General features: G+C 43.4%; 2 protein-coding genes across 2 annotated transcripts in view; one reads left to right on the top strand and one right to left on the bottom strand.

Annotated features, from left to right (window-relative positions):
* dtnbp1b (dystrobrevin binding protein 1b) overlaps positions 1 to 2652 on the bottom strand; it is a 75829-nt gene extending 73177 nt beyond the window's left edge. Inside the window, exons 1-2 of the mRNA XM_073463706.1 lie at positions 2616 to 2652; positions 2399 to 2509 (exon numbers count right to left, since the gene is read on the bottom strand). Coding sequence (XP_073319807.1) covers positions 2399 to 2509; positions 2616 to 2652 — 148 coding nt within the window. The remainder of the gene's footprint in view (positions 1 to 2398; positions 2510 to 2615) is intronic.
* A 16-nt stretch (positions 2653 to 2668) lies between these two features.
* On the top strand, positions 2669 to 21250 carry mylipa (myosin regulatory light chain interacting protein a). Its single transcript, XM_073463466.1, has 7 exons — positions 2669 to 2924; positions 4731 to 4921; positions 14377 to 14562; positions 16163 to 16360; positions 16745 to 16909; positions 17860 to 18283; positions 19553 to 21250. The coding sequence occupies exons 1-7, from the start codon at positions 2838 to 2840 to the stop codon at positions 19748 to 19750; spliced, it is 1449 nt and encodes a 482-aa protein (XP_073319567.1). The 5' UTR covers positions 2669 to 2837; the 3' UTR covers positions 19751 to 21250.
* The last annotated feature ends 292 nt before the right edge of the window (positions 21251 to 21542 follow it).

Genomic DNA, 21542 nt, shown 5'->3' on the forward strand with positions numbered 1-21542 from the left:
TTTCCATTTATGGTTATGGGGTTTGCTCAGACTGCACGTCTCTCGGGTCACTCATTGTCCACCTTCTTGCATCACTGTTATGCAAAAGGACACTAATCCCTGCCGACTCCAGGCTAGCAAACCATACCACACACACACGTTGCAGCTGATGAAATCTGTTGAGTCGATTTTTGTTTGTAGGTGGATGCGTATCATTGAGACAGAGGGAAAAAACGCTTACAGTTCACACATTTCGCACTAGGAAATTCCTTTTTATTTTCATCTTTCACAGTAAACGTGGTGTGGCCTATTAATGTGTGGTTGCAAATGCAGGATCTCACAGGGACCAATTCAAGATAACCCTTTAAAAACTACTCTCAAACTTGATTTCCACTGTAGCATTTATAAATTTGAACAAGAATATAACATTGCATAAGAGTGCGTCAGTCAGTTTGTAAACCACTTATCACAGTTCTTTTTATCTTTACCTGCTGAAATAATCAGTCAGATAAAGAGGCCACAAACAGATGCACACACAATTCACACATACAGTTTGTAAATTGTAATCTCATCTCACACTCATTCTAGGTAAATCCTTCAATACAACTGAATTGAAGTAATTGTGTCTAGGAGCTTTGACAGGGTCCTGTAGTATATGAGTCACTGACCGATGATACGTCAGGAATGCAGTGGTGGGAGAGTACAAAAATATGGAGAGGCACACTGCTGCCTCTACTCTAAAATGTCCCCTGGCAGACTCGCACAGGGGCTTGGCTGAACACCATGGATCCCTTGTGTAAGTATGTGTGTGGCCCTGCAGTTTTCTGCAGTGTCTTCTGGCCTGAGCTGCCTCCCTCTGTGGAAATTACAACGCTTTGTCACTGAATAATGTACCATAATAGAGTATGTGTTGTGAAAGATAGGAGGCTGAATGAACATTTAATTATTAAATAGTGATACTTTTTTTCCTCCCCCTGCTTTTCTTTTCTTCCTTGTCTACATTGTTTTGTTCGTATTCATATTGTTCAAAATAAATAAACATATATATGAAAAATAAATCAAAAAAGGTGCAATAAGAAAAGAATTTCCTTCATATTACAGTTTTGACTTTATGACATCTAAGTATTGTGTTGCAGAGAGATCTACTGACGTTAGCATGCTAACCATACTGCTTCCCCTTCCCGGTCCAAAGCTCCCGTGCTAGCGATGCAAACACAAGCCCCCGGGAAGAGCGCCAGGCTTTGAAGCCAACTTTTGTAGTGTACAAAACGGGTAGTTATGACTCGTTTGACCATTTGGTCCATTAAAATTTGGAAAGTCCAGATTGTAATGTAACTTCCTTGTGCAAACACCAACACATCACTGCTTCCCAGAGATCCAGTGTCGCCTGTGTGACGTCAGTCAGTTGGCAGTCGGCAGCTTTGCCCGGCTCCATAACAACACCAGATGAAAGCGATTTGCACCTTTTTTTAAAAGCTTCATCCTCCACTGTTATCGGTTTTTTATTTGTTTGTTTGGCCATGACCGTTAACAGTAATGTTAACTGCTTACTCATAACGCCAGCAGAGACCAGGACAAACAAAACTGTTACGTCGCATGCAAACCACCTACTCACTCTGGCCGACAAACCACTGACGGGTGAAAGCATCACTAACTGTGCACCACTTGTGATATTTTCTGGGAAAGTTGCCACCGACACCCAGTGTACAGGGTGCAGTCAGCCACATATAAACAAAGTTAAACAGTATGAAATTCTGTTGTCCTTTAAGGTCAGTTTGTTTATTCAGTCTATTCAGTTATTAAAACAAGGAGTTTGTTTATTTTGTTTGTTTGGGCGTAAAATAATCTGTCCATGATGATCTTTCACTTGTGATTAAAATTTCTACATAGTGCACCTTTAAATTGCTCTTTATAAGTCAGTAAAGGCTTCAAACTTTGATCAACAATGCAGGAATCAAACAACTGAGCAGTGTAGCCTAGCTGAAAATACTTTAAACGGGCTTAAACCTACAAATGTGTTCATATACCAGACAACTGCCATCACTGCAATCTCATTATGGTTTGATTACACTTCATATCAGCACTGAGGACAGGGAAGTCACTTTTATCTTCCCTTGATAAGGTAGCTTAATAAAAGAGATGTCATTTTAAACGTGTGTTCGCTTCAAAGACAAAGAGCAATAACTTGTGTTACACAAGGAGGAAAACAATTATTTTTTTTAAAGAAAAGGTGGAAAGAAGTTGGAAACACAACGTGGCCGCCATCATGAAAAATTCATACAGGCTTTGAACGGCAGCTGCAGATTAGCAAGGCGGAATGTAGCATGTTCCCGTTATCACAGCTATTTTTAGGCTGCATTCTCATTCATTATTAACAGAAAACCGATGGGGGGAACCGTATACAAGCCATTAAACTCACCCCAAGGCCTGCTGAAGTTCGCTGAGATGTCTAATTCATTAGGAGCAGGTGAGTTTAGAGGCCACTTCAGGTCCCTGCGACGGGCTTGTGGCCAGAGGAGGGCGCAGCCGACTCCTCACACTTCCAGGCACGGGGAGACGAGCTAGAGCCAGAACAACGTGCGGATGTAACGCGACTTCTGATTGGTTAAGAATCGCGGCGGTTACGTGAAACGCACCGTCATTGGGCAGCTGCGAGTAGGCGGTGCCGTGCATGGCATTTCATTGATATAGCCTACAGCTGGTGGCTCTCAGATCAGCCACACGGAGTGGAAGGGCTGAGAAAGTGACGAAGGCTTGATGTAGGGGGCTTTTCAAGAAGGGCTCGAGAATTGTTTTCTTTTTTTTAATTGTTTCTGGAAGAGTGGCACACCAAAGATTTAGAAGAAGACGCAGCCAAAATGCTCTGCCACGTTACTCGTCCGGATTCGGTGGTGATGGAAGTGGAAGTTGACGCGAAGGCGAACGGTGAAGACTGTCTGAACAAGGTAAGGCTGTGGTGGGATAAACATCACGTTTTTTTTCTTATTTCTTTTTGTTGTTGTCTGAAAACGAAGCTACGCGGTGTGTAATGGGGGGCAGTGCTTTGGCTTCCGTGCAAAACTTTAAATTGTCCATTTTCCTGAACTTGAAACGACTGGTCGCTTGTGTGTGACTCAAATATTCAGATGCATAAATTGAGGAAGAAAAGCCTGTTTTTTAAAATTATTATTTATTTGATGTGTTGACATGATATTCACTGTGAACAACAAGACGCGCAACTATCGCTACATCTGTCTCGGAGGACGGAAACAAAATGTTCTGCTGCGCGAAACGTGACAAGAAAAGACACATCTGTTTGTAACAATCAAACCTCAAAATGTCGATTCATGGTTTGGGGGGGGCAAACGTCAGGCTTGAGTCACATGTAGGAAAGTTTTTGCACCCATTGTGGGGAAACAGCCTGCGATCTACCTGCATGGCTTAGTCAGAGGCAGATGGCTTTGTGGAGGTTACTAGAGTTCATTCTCGTCTTGCCTTCGCGAGCACTCAGCGTCCTCCTCTCAAGTCAATCTGAAACTTCACTCTGAGCGCACTCGTTCAGATTCCCTCCAAAGTGGACACGATCAGGGCAGCATGCGAACTTTTTCCTTTCATCAAGTTGTTTTTTTCTCCTCCCCCCCTCCTCCTCTAATAAAATGTAAAAGCTCTTTCACATGCATGGCATAACCCCAACTTGCTTGTGGGTACGATGAATGAGTCTTATCTGAAGCTTCCGGGCATCCTGCAGACATCCAGCAGCAGTTGTGTAATAACCTCATGGCCGCCGACGATGAGGGGGCGTGGGATTGTGGGTTTGATGAGCCCCCTTTCCTTTTTTCTTTTTTCTTTCTTCTTTCAGTTTTTTACCCCGGGAGAGCCTCCAAGTTCACTTCCACCCTATCCCGAGCTGTAGAATATTGATGGCTTTCTATCTGTGAGAGAGGACTAGCAGAACCTCCGAATGAGCAGAGTGATAAAAAGCACTTTGCACAGACATTTTATTAGCCTCTGTGCAAGTCTTGTGCAACCTTATTGATTCCTGTTGAGGAATTCATTTGATTCTTTGGGAGCCACAAGTCAAGATGGATTGTCTTAGGAGGGACAGTTTAGCCTTCTGTCACAACCCCAAACTCCAGACACTTTACACTGGTTGCACTGGTGCGCCTAACTTTTTCCTTCAGGTGCACAAGCACAAAATGTGGGTGCACCCTATAGTACATTATATAAATGACTGTAAACGGGAATATTGCAGACAACCTCCAAGAGCCAACATGGATTGTCTCATTCCAGGACATTTCAGCCTGCTGTCACAACCCCAAGTGGTTCACTTTTTCATTTAAGAGCACCAGAACATAATTTCGCTGCACCGTATAGCACTTTAAATCATTGTAAACAGGAATAAAGGTGCTGAATTTTGTTATTCTCTGCACCTAACAAGAAATTGCAACAAGCTCAATATGTATATTATAAATGATATATTTCCTAAATCAGTTCTGCTAAATTTGGGCGCACCGGTGCATCCAATGATAATCTGTCTTTAGTCGCACCTGACAGATTTTGGACAGCTTGTGCGACCAAAACCGTCGCACCCTGGAGCCCTGCCAAAACTCAATACGTTAGGTGCCGCTTTTCACATTGTAGTCTCTCGCTGTAAATAAAAATACATCTTTTACAGAACCTTGATTAGCTCCGTCCCTTACAATCGTTCCCACACCGCTGTTCCTTTTTCCTGTGTCCACTTTTGTGACTAATTTTCTTTCATCTCTCTCCAGGTTTGCAGAAAGTTGGGCATAATTGAAGTGGACTACTTTGGGCTGCAGTTCACAGGCAGCAAAGGAGAGAACCTGTGGCTGAATCTGAGAAACCGCATCTGCCAGCAGATGGACAATGTGGCGCCCTGTCGACTGAGGCTGCGCGTCAAGTTCTTTGTTGAGCCTCATCTGATTCTGCAGGAGCAGACGAGGTATGTTGTGCCAACATTTCACACGGCGTGCCATGAAACGTGTCGCATTTGTTATCAAGAGATATCATTGTATCTAACCACTTTGTTTATGACACGTCGGCAAATCAGCCATGAAGAAGTCGCAGAGATGAAATCAGTCATTAAAATTACTTTATTGCTTCATGACATGCAACAAGGATCACATGCTGGGAAAACGAAACACTGTTCGTGAGCTCCCTGATCAAAATCTTTATAGATTTGTTTCCAATACAGTGAAACGCCCTGTAGTAACCTCTTTCCTGGGTGCTTCCGGGGTTATTATAGGTCATATTGGCTGAGCACCAGGCAGGAAATGTGATCCAGCAGCTCTGGGGCTGTGTGTCGCTCTGCGCCTGCCCTCTGGGACCTCTGTGCAACAGCCAGGACCTCTGTCACTGCCCCCATTCAACTCAGAATAACTTTTGTTGTGCTTTTTTTGTTTCAATTGTTTATGGCCATTTATGTCTGAACAAAGGCACAGCCCCTCCATTTGGCATTTCTGCAGATGCTGTTTGGAAACTGTGCGACAGGCCAGTGCAGGGTGTTTTTCCTCGTGGTTTTTGTATTCACAGGAATAAGTCATCATGAGTCACTGATGCAGCTGGTATTTTTGAACACATTTTCATGAGCACTTTGTGAGGTTTTTATTCACGTGTACCTGAAATGTGATGTTTTCATTTTAGAAACCGAAACAGCCAGCGAAAACCTTTCTCCAGCAAATAACATATTGGAGTCACATCTCCCCGTACTATCTTTCCTATCTGCCAGATTGGAACAAAAAAACACGAGTCAGAGCAAAAGTAACAAGCCCTGACAAGTCTAGATCCTGACTCGGTATTCCCAAGGCCCGAATTCGTTTGAAGTTTAAAAATAGCAAGTGCCTTCGCAGCCCTCGGAACCTGTCCAAAAAGCTTGTTTTACACAGTTTCCAGCGTGATACCGTCAGGATGTTGCATTCACCCCAGGCGCCGCCGCCAGTGTTTGATACCAGCGGGCTGGAACAACTGATGGTGGAGGTAGGGCAGGCTGGAGGGGGAAATTTGTTTGGTGTCTTTTTAAGCTCCGCCACGCTGCTCTTGCCCTCTCGCTCACACACATGCGCAGCACGCCACTCGAGCTGTTCATTAAACTGACATGTATCTGTTTTGGCCGGAGTTTAGTCTGGCATTCCAGTCAGCTCTCAGTTGCTCCCCAGTTCACCCACAGCCCCACCTTCAGCTGTTTCTCGCTCCCTCCTCCCTCCCTTCACTGTGCTCTATCAAATCGAAAGATTAACTTTGCTCTCTTGCCAAATCTTTATCGCTATCACGTATGAACAGTCACTGCTCACACTTCCTCTCTTCACCCCACACACCCCCTACCCTGGCCCATATTTGGCAAACCTTTCTGATGAAGAAAAGTGAAAGGCAGCAGGGAGGGGGGGTGTGGAGGACACTTGGCTGCCTGTGCTCTGACCTCCACCAGATTAGCAGGGGTTATCAACAGATGGCTGGCGTCGGGCGGGGGTCATGGGGTTGCGAAAAAAGGTGAGATAAAGATGTGAGATGGCAGGAAAGGGTATGACGGGTTGCTGTTAATAAAAACTCACACATGGCACACTCCAACACAGTGTCAAGTTAGGTGTTGGATTTTTTTGCGCAGCCTTCGTGCCATCCATCTGCTCAGATGTGATATCATTACGTGGCAGGGGAGCAAACACTGGCATCGGTTTTAAAGACGAGGGCAAGATGTTGACAGTACACAGCGGCGGCATTTTGGATATCGACACACAACTCTGTAAAACTCTACTTAATTTATAAGGGCTATTAACTTGTGACAGCAATTCACAGTAATGCCACATTAGGGCCATAGCTAACACTTATTTTCATTGTCAATTAATCTGTTGGTAATTTCCTTGATTAGCTGTTCGGTCAGATAATGTTGAAAAATGTTGATTAGTGTTTCCCAGAGCTCAAGAGGGAGTCCTCCTTACAGCAGAGATACTCAGTTTACTGCGACAGAGGCTTAGAGAAACCAAAAAATATTATTTTTTTAAGAAGCTGGAATCAGAATATGGACTTTTTCATAAAAAAAAAATATTCCAACCAATTAGTCGACTATCAAAAAATGTTGGCGATTTAATATAATATTTTACAACTTAATGATTAATCATTGCCTCCCTAGCTTCACATATGTCTAGTGCAACTTACCATTTCACTGGTGCACCTAGAGTTTAGAAGTATTTATTGTTGATTTAAACAATTGATGTTATCGCCATTTCTTGTTGCACGTGCTGCGATTTTAAATGACACACATGATTTGTTCAAACTTGATTTGTTCATTATCTGAGCAAATTAGTGCTTTCAGGACCAGGCAGAGTCCTATTTATACTAATTTACTGGGCTGTAACCTTTGACCTACTTTCTACCACAGGCTCTGCACGACTTGTTCTGCCTGCAGGCAAACTTCAAAACTTTCATGTATTGCACTTTTTTACTCTCACGCTACAGATAATGTTTTTTTTTTAATATTTATATATATATATTTATATATATGCTACACGGCATGTTCGTTGTGTTTACAGTCAAGTTCAGAAGTTACTGAAACTGTCAGCTACTCAACACACAGGCTTCATAACCGCACAGCATATTTCAGTAGCAAGTGTATGTGAGCTGGAGAAAGTGTTCTCGGCAGCGTTTGGACAAAGCAAAGGGGCCTGTGTGTTACAACGACACTGAGCTGAGGGGTGGGCCTCTTTTTTTATGCCCTTCTTATAGGCCTTATTACGTAACCTGCGTTGGACGGAGCGTGCACAGAGCTGCTTATATAAGAGGCTGTGTACTCTGCTGCCACGTAAAGCCTAGCAGGTCATTCCAGTATTCAGGCTCACATGCAGCTGACTATTTGGGCACTTTGTTAATTATGTGCCACAACATGTACAATCCAGACTCACATTTGTATACATTTTTATAACCAAAAAGTGGCTACAGGCTGCTCATAATACAGTTAATCTGGTCACATTTCCTATAATCACTGATAGGTCAGCTATATAACCTTTTTGGATGGAGATTTTGTAATGCACACAGCCAACGTGCAGGCCATTTCTATTTCAATTTTAAGGCTTAAGCTCAGCCTGATTCTCTGGCAGCCGTGTCCTCTTTCTTCTCAAACCCTTTTTTCTTTAATCTCATTGCTCTGAGAGCCTCCCTTCACCCTTCGCTCCCAGGCTTACTTTATAAATCTAGCATTTCCCTGCTTGCAAATGCATAACGTGACCTCCAGCTGCTATTTTGGGCAGCTCAAGGCGCCACTGAAGGGTCATTCAAACCTTCCAGTGGTTGGCGATGCACTGAAAGATGCTTCAGTTTCTTGGTCCCAAATAAGTTTCCCAAAATATTGTTTTTTTTGTTTTTTTTTAAACATCTGAGTTGCATTCAGTTTCCATGAGTTATCAACTGGCAAGATGTAACTGCACTACCCACGGGCCATTTTTATTGGTTAAAGGAGACTAACCCAAGGGCCTCAACAACAGCCTGTGTTATCTGCATCATTAAACACAACTTGCTGGGGGCTGTTTCTGGTTTAAATTTGTGAATGTTTCCCCTTCATTAGCCCCTTGTGTTTAACATTCTGATCAGGCAAACACTGGATACACACAGCTATTGGAGGCTTTATCAGGGGTCCTTATTGTTAACCTGTTTTACCCCCCTGTGCTATTGGGTTTATCTTTAACTTAAATCCCATCTGGAAGCCTGATGATTTTCAAAGAAGGAGGGAAATTATCACAAATTATTGAAGAAGGATGGTACAGTAACTTCAAATATGTATTCAAGAACAGCTAACACTAAGAGGCTGTGTGATAAGCTAAAAGAGAAAATTTCCAGATCAAAAATAAAGATTCCTATCTAACTTGAAGAACTTTGCTCTGTTGATGTCATAGCTCTCACTGAAGTGATCCGTCCTTCTTATGTAATCCCAGGCAGTGCAAAGACCTGCTGGTCAGGGGGCTGGGGACTTGTAGAAGTGAATGTGTTGCCTGCCTGCCTGCCTGCGTGCAACAGACTATCGATCTGTGCAGGGTGTTTCCTTGCCTTTACCCCCAGTGCATTGTGGGATAGCTTCCAACCCTTTTGTCAAATGGATCAACTGAGAAAGGGCTCAAATTTGCATGGATGTACCAATGACACTTAGAAGAAGAAAAGAGTGAACTCAACTTCACTCAGCTTCATTTTTACATCAAGTATTCTAAGAATTCACCTGCGAAGACAAGAGCATTGTCTCTGTGACAAAATACCTGCGCTGCCTCTTCAACTAAATGTTCTGCAAAAACAATTTGAGGTAATTTATTCCGGTCACACACCAGTTATCATTTCTAGCTCACTGTGGCACCGAGGCTACGGAGACAATCAAGCCAAAGATCACACAAGTCGCCAGAGGGTCTTGAAATGTTCAAATAAGCCACCCAAGTTTTTATCGGCAAGCTCCACCGTCGGAGATTAGACAGTTTTACTTTCCCTGCAAGTTTCTTTCCCCTCTCTTTGTTGTGCACTCGAGTAACCTATCCCTGATCTGTCTTGTTTGAAGTCATAACATTAGTTCTCGTCCAAGAACAGCAGAATAGTTATATTTGTTTGGCCGCTGAAGTTAGGCTTGATGCTGGGCTTTAATCACTGTTTTACCATCCAGTACAGAGCACCAGCCCATAACCCCGAGGCATTTAGCATACAAACAGCTTCTTTGTTTTATCGCTGGATGGCTTTCAGTCCAACTGTGCTCCGAGCAAAAGGCTTATGTGTTATATTTTAATGCTGGAATGAGCATTCAGCAACCCTCTGATAAAGTACAAGATTAAAACTACAATAAGCGTTTGTGTCTCGACTTTCCGTGCAGCCCACACTCACAGAGAAGATGTTCAGAGTTTACCATAGTTCATTGACTGATAGTAACCTCTCAGCAAACGGCTCCTGGCAGTGTGTTATTTGACTAGCTCACAAACCGCATTGTTGAGAGCCCAACCGATGAGGTCTGAAACTCTACTGGTGATTGGCTGGGTGAGGCGCAGTCTCTAGGCAGAGGTGTTAGGTTTCAGTTCGGTGGGGACGTTTTGTTCTTCTGTGCAGCGCTGACTTTCTGCACACTGGAGGAATAAAGCAGAAAACATCAAAATGGGTGAAACAGTTTAGTTGAGTCTTCATCTACTAGAAAAAGTGTGTGTTCTTGTCGGTTTTTTTTCTCGTCCTGTCATGAAAACCTTCAAATGTTCCAACAATTTGCTTTGAATTCTCAAACGCTGCACTTTGGGGTATTTCAGTGTTTTTAGATTTTAACGGTTCAAAGATGGGGCCGAAAGAATAAGCTGAATTATTTCATCTCCATCTACTTAGCTCAGCTCTGTAGCCACTGACCTATTTTCAGATATTCTTTTTCAGAGTTTGAAGCCTGCTTTAATTGAATTATTCCAGCCAGGCAATCAAGTATTCACACATTCTTGCAGCATCCCACATGACTGCTTCCCTCCCCCACAAGGGCCGCAACTAAAGATGGTTTTCAATACAGATTAATCTGCCTATTTTCCTCGATTAATTGTTTAGACTATAAAGTGTGAAAAATGTGTGAAAAATGCTCATCACAATATCCCTCAAAGTGACGTCTTCTTCTTTTGTCCAACCAACAGACCAAAACTCCAAGACTCTTCATTTACTCTCCTAAATGACAAAGAAAAGCAGCAAATCCTCAAATTTAAGAAGCTGGAATTTATTTTCTTATGATCGATTAATCGTTGCATCTCTGTCCCCCCACAACCAGTTTTGAGGTGCATTTATTTCTCCTCATGCTGTCAACATTCTCAGGGGTATTATGACTGAAAATGAGTAAGCCTCTTACGACTGTTTATGGGTTATCTCTATGAAGGAGAAACAATGATGAGGGTGTATACAGTGTAATATGGTAGAAGTAGGCCAGGAGACTTTGGTCTGAGCACTGACTTCCTGCCATTCAGTCTGCGTCTGAAGAACAAGCACAGGATTGCCTTGTTCTTCATGGGTGAGTCTGTGATGACACGTGTGCAAATGTGTCTGAATAGTAACGTGTGCCGGTCCTCGACACGGTGAATCAAACAGGCAGCAGAGACGTCCAAGCAATAGACAGACTCCAGTCCTGTCTAGTCGAGTCATAATGAATCGTCTGCTCAGATGCCCGTTTGGTTGAGCATGGGGGTCATTTATCCCTTCTGTTGTCTCTTGCCTTGCAACTGCGGTAACAGTCCTCCGTATACTTGATGGGTTTGCAAAAGAATAACGTCAAGTGTATCCCCACATTTTCAGTCACGTCACATCAGTCTCAAACCTCATGGATATATGGACTGTCAGCTCTCCCATGCCCTCAGCTGAGGTCGGCCCTTGACATGTGCTGAGGCGGCACTACACAATCTCAGCAAGCTGATCCTGTGACAGCTGTCTTGAGAAGCTGCCCGAGGAAACCCAAAGAGAATAGTTTTTAATTTTCAAAATAATGGCCTGGAAGACAAATGGTTAATAGACTAGCCAGGCTGTGTTTAGGTTAATCTGTACTAAGGATCAACTGATAATCGGCCTGGCTGAATGAAATCTGTGGGATTTTTTTTTTTGTTTGTTCGATTGCATATAACAGAAATGACCTTAAATCTGCAGAGTTATTAAATAAATGTAGTGGAGTTAAAAGTACAATATTTGCCTCCAACCTTTAATGGAGTGGAAGTATAAAGTAGCAGATAATGGAAGTATTCAAGTACAGTACAGTTTCAATTACTTACTTACTCTTCCAAATATCAAAATAACAGTCTATCCCTAATCTGTACAAAACTTCTGCTCTCATCATAACATTGGTCATGCAGTGAGTTCTCATGACTGTGCAGAGCTGGTGTTTCGGGCAGATACAGTAGCGGTGCAGCTTCACAGGGGCCTCGGTGGGAGAAATTGTTGACGATTGTTGGTCGTGTTGTTGTGATGTTTGGCAGAGCGCATATCTGATGCTTCTCATGCAGCCTCGGGGAAGACAGGCAGTAACAGCTCTCAGTGAACTGCAGTTACCTATTTTACTGTTTGGCTCCCGATTTGTTTTCCTACTTCCCAATGATAATTGGAATTTTGGCCCGAGCTCAGCCGAGCACGCACACCTGTTTACACATTTGGGCGCCCTGAACAGCAGGAATGCAGGAGTCGGACGTCTTGCTCAGTAGCCAAAAGTTGCATACCATGGTGCACGTTGGTATCGATGGTTGGTCAAATGACACAATGTTGAGGTTAAACTCAGAATGACGAGACTTATTGTCAGAGACACATCGCCTACCTAACAGGCCAGGACATGTGTAGAGGCAAGCTTTTAAGATGACAAATGCCTTGCTCACTGGCACAGTGACCGACATTAACCTCTTGCCAGTCTCCACCTGAACTAGAGTAACCTCCACAGCTTGCCCTGTAGTAACCCTTTGTCGGCACCCTGCAGTAACAAGTCGGCCCTATTGTTTGCGTCAGGCAGGTAGCTAACTAGCAGCGCTCCATCACATGACGCCTGCTGGGCCTGACACAATAGAGCACACTGTGTGTGAGTGAGTGTGTGTGTGTGTGTGTGTTGGAGGGAATGGGATGTTTAACACCATATCAAAGCACTGTTTGTTATGCCTGAGGCTAGTCAGCTATGGGGCTTCGTTGTTATGGTCTGGCTTTATCAGGGGCGGTGTAGGCCGACTTTGTTTGTGCGCCTCACAGCTGCTTTTTGGCTACTGTCGATACTCCTCTGAAGCACCGTGCGTTGGACGAGGTGTGTCTGTGTTGCTGCATACAGGAGCAGCTACAATACACAGGTGTGCATATTCTGCCACCAGTCATCATGCGCCGCTCCCTCAAGCGTCTGGGATTTTAGTCCCATAAGATGAGAGGGGAAACGTCACCTCCAGCTCGTTCACGTCCTTTGTAGTTCCCACAAGACGTCTCGGCAAGAGGGCCATTCCACATAAACAACACAATTGGTTCATTTAAACTCAATGAAAGGGGTGATAATGAGTTGCTACATCCCCCTCCTCCAATCAAAGTGTCCCTCTAAACCCTCGCAAATATCCTCAGGTCAGAGTTGACCTGATTTGCACAAATGAAAAATGTCTCCCTTTGCATCATGCTTCAAAGAGATTTGTAGTCCTAAGGGACTTTTTTATTTGAGAGGAAATCACAAGCAGTTTCAGGCACAGTCTGGTTTCAGTCGCATCAGGATACAGTAGGCCAGAACATGCAGTCATTTTACGGTCAAGTAAGGTCTATAGAGCAAAGAGTGTGTGATCACGGAGGTTACATTAGGTCACTGGATGCATAGACTGTGCGTAATCGGTGAGAAGACAGAAAACGTGATATAACATTTTGTTTATGCGCGTAGGGAAATGACAGGATCCCAGCAAGTCAACAACATTATCCAGCGGTAAGCGGTCCAACCTGTCGGACAGAAGCAGGTGACTGCAGGCAGGCCCGTGCGTGTTAAATCTTCTTAAAGTCACTGTGCCAGAGGTCATCTCAAGGAGGATCTGTTCAGGTTACTTCAGTTCAGCACTGTTCATACTGTAGGCACCGAGTCGGCCAGGGTGTTTCTCCTCGTGACGTCTTGTCTCCCGCTGCTAGGAGGAAAGAATGCCTCACATCTTCTGGTCAAAACAATGGAAAGCACCAGCCACGGCTTATGTTTTACAGAATTTTAGCTGTTTTGCTTGGCCACACCAGAACTCTGTGTTCTCATTTAATCACTCAGACAAAACAATAACAGCGTTGTTTCTGACCACCATTAATCTTTAAACTGTCAAACATTAACGGCCACTTTGGACCCACCTAATTTTTAACAAGAATTCCTCTGTTGGTGTGGAGTTATCAAACCACAGTTTTGACAAGGAGCCAGATCATTTTAAGGCTTTTTATTGTGTTCAACATTGAAACTTATCGCTGAACAACACACGCTGGTGGTCATGCATTTGCCCAGCAGATACAATACAACACAGCTGCGCTCTTGTCCAAGTACTTCCTCTGCCATTCTGGAGAAAAACTAATATTCGACCCTGAAACTACTTTCCCTGTCTCAACTTCCACTTTTAGAGCCTCTATTGAATTCACACTTTCGGAAGTTTATTTGAGGAAGAGATTGAAAAAGAGAAAGTGACTGCTGAACAAATGTTGCTGTTGCTTTTTCCTTCCACACACACACCTGCTGTCTGTGGTGAAATTCCAGCCCTGTAATGGCCACCTGCTCTGGGCTGTTTGTGCTCCAGACGTCACGACTCCTCAGTGATTACTCATGTAATGAGTAACAGTTGAACAATAACAGAGGGCACTGATGATTATTTGCCCTCATTCTGGTTAAAAGATATATTTGTCTTTGTCTATTCAGTTAACCCTTTTCCTTGATTTCACATCTGACCAATGTTCTTTTCTCTTCCTGTCCACCAGACACGTTTTCTTCATGCACGTGAAGGAGGACCTTCATAATGGCCACCTCCGCATGGGCTCAGAACAAGCAGAGGAGCTTAGTGCGCTGCTGGCACAGGCAGAGTTTGGTGACTACAACCAAAACACAGCCCAGTACTGGTACTCAGAGCTGTGTGGAGAGGAGCCCAGCACCGCCACGATCGACAGGTACACATTTGCATAACTAATGCCTCGTGTTTAGTTTTTTTTTGTTTGTTTGGATTTTGCACAGCTGCTCCATTGCTGTTAGCAGTGCTGGTGTCAGGCATGTGTGAGCTGACCAATCCGAGGAGAGACGGGAGCTAAAACAGAGCGTTTCAGAGCGTTTTTCTAGGGCCCTGGCACAGAATGTTTTTGTTCTCTCCACGTGTAACTGTAACACAAACCCCACCCTGACCTCAAACCACCACTGATGATGTTGGTGTAGTTTACATGAGGCAACTGGAATTTGAACAGCATTTTAATAGGCTGTGTAGTCAGAAGTAAACAAGCTCTGGCCAATCATTAAACTTTGACTTTTTGTGTCAGCCCTCCCTAAGCTCTATCTCTGAGGGAGGCAGGAGTCCACCTCATAAAGACATGATGAAAAGTAAATAACAGTCATGGCAGTGAGCCAAAGATGGTTTAATGCGGCAGCTGGTGTTCAAGGAAATGAAAGGAAAGTATTTTTTAATAAATCAAATTTGTATCTTGCACAAAAAATACCAAAAACGCTGCACCATGTTGACCTGATGTAGTCTTTCTTCTCAGCCAGGGTAACTGAGGTGAAAGACTTAAGAAGAGCACATTACATGCAGCCTTGCAAGGCTGCTAAACAGCTGACTGATCAGCCAAGCAGATCAGCTCACTGGAGATCACATAGCATGTGCTGACACCAACAGATTCCACTGTACATCTTGTATGTACAGACATGTGTGACACAGTCACTCTTGCAGGGCTATGGAGTCCAAAAACATGGATCCCAATGTGCAAACACCACAGCAGTGACCATCCCACCTGCGACTGTTGGGAATTTATCCAAGAATTACTGCAGTGTCTCCATTTTGTTCTTGCAGCCTTTGGCATGCCTACTGGAGCAATTTGTTGTGCACATGGCACTGTTGCTCACAGAGTCTTAAATTATACATTATCAAGCCCCATCTGCCAAACCTGCTACACTAAACTTCTTGTCCAAGTGCTGTGTTGAGCCAGCAGGCACTGTTGTTCTCTGCTGCACCTCCACTTACCCCCACCCTGTTGTGGAGTCAGGTGCATGCATTTCCCAACAGTTGTTTTCTATACATTTCATAGAATGATCTCCCTGGTGTAGATGAGTGCGGTATACATATCCCATAGGGGTGGAAGGCGTACTAGAATATTGTACCGTTAAATAAATTAAGTAAAAGTAATTATTACTACAGAAAAAACCTTGTTACAGTAATGAGAGAGTCCATTAGGCATTTTCTACCACAGTCTGTAGAAACCAGCAGGTTTCACGGACTAAAAGAAGCAACAGTTCTGCTGCCTAATCATTGATCTCGTAAGTGTAGTTGTCAGAAAAGACCCAGTTTTACATCAGAGCTCTCTGCCTGAGGCTGTGTTCAACTCTGACAGCTAAAACACACTCCAGAGTCACATTTATCGTGTTTGAATAATGCAGCTGTCTCACTGGCTGTTCCTTGACAGAAGATTATTTATATGAAAAAGTTTGTGCCAGAAAATGTAATTTCCAGTCGGAGCTTTAGAGCTAGATAAACTCACATGGTTTTGTTTCTTGTCCCTTGTGCAGCATCGTCTCCAGACACAAGGCTCTGGAGGGTTTGAGCCAGGGCTCAGTGGAGTATCAGGCCCTGCAGCTGGTCTCCTCTCTGGAGCATTATGGGGTGGAGTGGCACTGGGTTCGCGACGCAAACGGCCAACGGTTGGCCATAGGAGTGGGTCCAGAGGGCATCGCCATTTGCAAGGAGGACTTCAGCTTAGTCAACAGGTATGCTCCACGTATAAGTAGCTGCGTGTATTCTTAAAGGGGCACTATGTGGTTTTGGACGAGAAATCAAACTGAGAATTGTAATTATTTACAATATTAATGAGGTGGTAATACAAACTCAGAAATATTTATTTTCCATAACTGAATAAACAAGCTGTTTAAATAAAAATAAGGTCCCCAGAACACCGTTTGAAGCTAGAAAGGTGGCAGGGTCTATTTGTTTATTGAGGTTGTTTCAGCATGAAAATGTTATGAATATTTTCAAGAAACTGTCTTCCCCAAATCTACATAGTGCAGCTTTTGATATCATGTTGCAGTAGCTATCAATTTGTCTTTAACAAAACTCAACATGTAACCGTTTCTTCTTTTTCCCTCTCATCTTAGAGTAAGCTACCCAGTCATCCAGATTGCCACCCAGTCGGGGAAAACGGTGTACCTGACAGTTACCAAGGACACAAGTGACAGCGCAGTGCTTCTCTTTAAGCTCATCAGTAACCGGGCAGCCAGTGGCCTGTACAGGGCCATTACAGAGACCCACGCCTTCTACAGGTGAGAGCTAAAAACCCAGATCATTAACTCTCTCACACACGCGCACACACACACACACACAGCTCGTCAACTTTAATAGGACTAGGCCTTTAAAAAGCTTGCTCCAAGTCAATACTGCCTTAAGTTATTAGCAGTCGACTGCAGTCTCCAGCTCACCTCATTCAATTGGAATTAATTTCTAGCTCTGTTGCTCAGTTGAGTTTAATGTTTCTGTATGGGTGTCTGTCAACAGCTGTTAGTCATTCACAGATCTGACCTGATTTTTAGAAGAATCTTTCTCACTGTAACCTGTTTTGAGGTTTATTGTATATTGTCCTTCACTAGGACTAGTAGATTATTAAACTCAGACCTAAAACATGAGTTCTGCTCTACTTGGCAATCACTTCTTTCTGCATTCTCCCACATTTGTACATATTGACCTAGTGAGCTCCTGTTGTCCCCCTTTATTGCAGTATAAATACATGCAAAGTGGCACGCATAGTCACACAAACATGTCCTTGACCCGAATGAGTGTAGATGGAAATGTGGATTGCACATCTTGAGTTGGTAAAGATGCATTTTTTGTGTCTTAAATTTGCAGTGAACAGGGACGATTTAGAACGACTTAGCTATGAAACTGTTCTCAGTCAGTCACAATAGTACAAAGGTACAAAAGACAGTCCCGTCTTTTGTTTCAGGGACGGGTTTTGCCTCAGAGTCTGCAGATTTAATGTATTATTTTTTAGGCCTGCTTGGAAACAAGTGTTCAGTGTTTATCTCTACGTGATGAATGTGGCATCAGAACAGGATGAACGTTACTGTGGGCGTTGCTTAAATAAGCAGAGCAGAGGGAATATTGAATAAACAGATAACACAACAGTGAGGGGAAGAAGAGGTTACTGCAGTTCATTTTGGAAGTGGTAGTTTTTACTGATGTTTCTAATCATAGCTCATCTTATTTTCATCTCTAGGTGTGACACAGTCACTAACGCAGTGATGATGCAGTACAGCAGAGACTTCAAGGGTCACCTAGCTTCTCTTTTCCTCAATGAAAACATCAACCTGGGCAAGAAGTACGTCTTTGACATCCGACGTACCTCCAAGGAAGTGTACGACCACGCCCGCCGCGCCCTCTACAACTCTGGCGTCGTGGATCTGATGTCGCGCTCCGGCAGCGGCGAACGCTCCTCTCCTTCACGCTCCCCGAGCAGAGACGACCAGCAGGACGAGGGGCTGGACTGCGGCAGCTGCCAGCAGAGCCGAGCCCTGCAGGAGCGACTGCAGAAGCTCCGAGAGGCCCTGTTGTGTATGCTGTGCTGCGAGGAGGAGATAGACGCCGCGTTCTGCCCCTGCGGCCACATGGTGTGCTGCCAAACCTGCGCAAATCAGCTCGAGGTGAGACGACTCTTCACTGGTTGTGAGAAAATGGAAGAGCGCAGTGCGATCAGTGCTTCCCAAAACCCAAAATAACGTCCCAAAATGTCCGTTTTGTTCTTGTCCACAACCAAAGATATTCAGTTTGCTGTCATAGAGAAGTAAAGAAAACAGAAAACGCTCACATTTTAAGAAGCTGGAATCAGATAATTTTGACATTTTGTCATTACTCAAACAGATTAATTTATCAAAATAGTTGCTGGTGCATTGTTGCAGCTCGAGCATGGTTTGCATTTTCTTCACTGAAAATGCTGATTTCATCACAACCTTAAAAGTAGTACTTTATAAAAGTGAATAAGAGGCAATTAGAGATGAGGCTGCACAACAACTGCTTTGTTTTCTCATTGGTCCTTGACTTAAGGCACCTCAGCCTGCTTTAAGTTCCCAGCTATACTGAAAGCTCTTTAATTACACTTTAGTTCCAACTTCTGATCCTTTTTATGGTCCTTTAAACAACATCCAAAGCTTTGCTTACACTCTGCTGACCTGATTGTCCCCCCCCCCCCCACTTAATCAGCTAAATGTTGCCCTTCTTTGTGGAAGCAGATGGTGTGTATGTGTGTGTGTGTGTGTGTGTGTGCGCAAGTGTGATTTTGTCTTATGAAGGGATTACAGCAGCCAGTCAAGTCTTACTTCCATTAACTCAACTAAGAAACGTGACCCACTTAATAGACCTGCGAATGACTCAGTAGAAAACTTAAGACGAGGGAAGTTTCACTGCTCTCAGCGTGAGTGTGGAGGCAGTTCTCACAGTCAGTTAAAATGGCGCATGATTCAGCTCGTCTTGACCTTTAACTTTCAGATATTTGCACACGCAAGTTTTAACACTTAAGGCGGTAGGTCAGATGACGGTAGTAGAGGTAGCAGCAGTACTCTCCCCGGCTCATTTCTGTAACTCTGTACCGGTTTGATTGTGGCTGCCTTATCTCTTAACGTACCAGGTTTCATTAGCTTTGACTCCTCTTGGTTTCACAAGTTTAATGCAGTAATCAGCTTTGTATTGGAGCGGTCTGTAAACTCCCCTCTTTAGCCTTTGATATGTGCACACAAGCTGACTTTTAAAAAATAAACTCGGTGGGGGGCCCAAGTTGGTAGAGCGCACTCCCCATGTAAAGAGGCCGTGTCCTCGCCGCAGCAGCAGGGCGAGGACACCCCCCACCCAAAATAATGCTAAAAAAATGATTAAAAATAAATGAACTCGGTGCTCAATTTTCCTCTTCTTTCCCTCAGCTGTGTCCCGTGTGTCGGTCGGAGGTGGAGCACGTGCAGCACATCTACCTGCCCACCTGCACCAGCCTGCTGAGCCTGACGCTGACCGACAACCACCAACACCGCAGCAGCAGCATCCCCGCGCCCATCCACAGAGAAATGGATTCTCCTCACAGCCGCTCCGCCACAGAGTACGACCACAAGATGTACCACACATAAAGACGACTCCACTAAAGCCACCAAACTCCACTATGAACACTTTGTACCAGCCAGATTGAGGTTTCCTGCCTGGACTCCATGACCTACCAAACATAAAAACTCCTGAGCATAATCAAAGATTGATGAACTCAACCCACTCCCTCACGTGTGTGTGTGTGCGTTTTGTTGTTATTTCACTTTTGGACTGTCAGTTTGTTTGGTCTGCTCTTAGTATTGTTGCTATTGGTTGTCTCATTCTGTCCAAATCTTGTATGTTTTAAACATTCTCCCCTGCCACAACATGATTTTAGATTAGGCTCTTATTGTTCTTTAAATTATTGGATCAGTTGACCTGATACAGACTAGAAACTCTTGTTTTTTTTTTGAATCATGCTTTTGAATTTTTGTTTTGGTTGTGTTTCTTTGCTCCATATCAGGCTCCTAGCCCCAGAACCCGAACCATATGACGAACGTATGTTTGATAGCTGAACTCTGTACATAATGAATTTTTTTGTTTGTTTATTTTTAAAGCTTCCTGACATTTTAAAGCTCATCTGTTTTTGATTTAAGAAACAGAGTTTTATGGTGTAACAGAGTGAAAAGCATTGTTTTTTATATTTGATTTCTCATTATTTCATGTTCTACATTTCCGATGCCAATTAGGGGTTATCCAGAGGCTAAGCAGCTCTGCTCCAGGTATTGCACTGCATACTAATGAGACACACCAGGCGCTAAGGCCACCACGGTCCCGTTAGTGTGATCTCTGGGTTAAACAGGTTCTTTTTAGTCCACTGGAACTGTGACCGTGAAGTGCAGTATCTTGCCGACACTCCCACAACCTCCTTCACCTCGAAACGGGTCTTGTTGATTAACTGCCACTCGTCCAAAACAACAAGCCCAGTTTCTTAGACTGCTGCACCTTCACATTTTTATCTCCATGCCAACAGAAAGTAAGAATCAAGAGCACAAAATGCTCGCCTACCAGACAAAAAAAAAACCACACGGTTTGATTTGTCTAGCAGCAGCTGCTTCCTCTGAAAACCTCTGCTATAAATTTCTTCTCTGGGGTGTACTAGTGAGTTCCTTTTTTGATTTATTTTAAAGGGTACTAGGAGATCTGTCCGTGCAATACTTGCTTGCTTTTTGAAAAGCTTTTCATTTTCAAGTTTTATTTAATTTCAAAGATTATATTTAAAAAAAAGAAACTACGTTGTCACTTTACCAAGGAAGTTTTCCACGTCTGTAGGAGGTTTGGCCTTAATGTAGCAGCATCAGTGTTTATCCACAGACCTTTTTTTTTCTGGTAAGAAAAGGAAAACTTTATTTCTTTAATGCTGACTCGATTAAGCTCAGTCACTGCAGGGGAACGACTTATTTTTCACATTGTACAAGTAGCGATTTGTTTCTGTTTTCTGAAGCAAAGCCACTATGCTCTGTAAAATAATTTAGAATGAAATCATTTTTATATATTCTGTTTTTAACAAAAGAGAAAGTATTAATAAAGTTGTTTTTTAAAAACGAGCACTCTGGATTTGTGGGACGTTTGTTACAGTTGTTTTATATGTTGACACCATATTGAGTAGACCCCAGTAAAACCAAAAATCTAACCAACTTTATGAATTATTCAAGACTACTGTATGTTTAAAGGGAAAAGCACTTTCTTTCCTTAAATCTGTGCCCTTTTCTTGTGGAAGACTTGATTGTATCTACTTTAGAACTAAAAATAAAAAATCTTTAAGATATCTGAAATTGAAAAAAATCTCTGGTTGGTTGAACTGCTCGTAAATCATGTCCACTGAGGCCATGACCTATG

This window comes from Pagrus major, chromosome 3, assembly GCF_040436345.1.
Source record: "Pagrus major chromosome 3, Pma_NU_1.0".
Lineage (NCBI taxonomy): Eukaryota > Metazoa > Chordata > Actinopteri > Spariformes > Sparidae > Pagrus > Pagrus major.

Excerpts from the sequence above, each read along its gene's own strand:
- mylipa (XM_073463466.1), top strand. The coding sequence starts at position 2,838 with ATGCTCTGCCACGTTACTCGTCCGGATTCGGTGGTGATGGAAGTGGAA. Across the intron at positions 4,922-14,376 it reads ATTCTGCAGGAGCAGACGAG|ACACGTTTTCTTCATGCACG; the intron begins GTATGTTGTGCC and ends CCTGTCCACCAG. Across the intron at positions 14,563-16,162 it reads AGCACCGCCACGATCGACAG|CATCGTCTCCAGACACAAGG; the intron begins GTACACATTTGC and ends TCCCTTGTGCAG.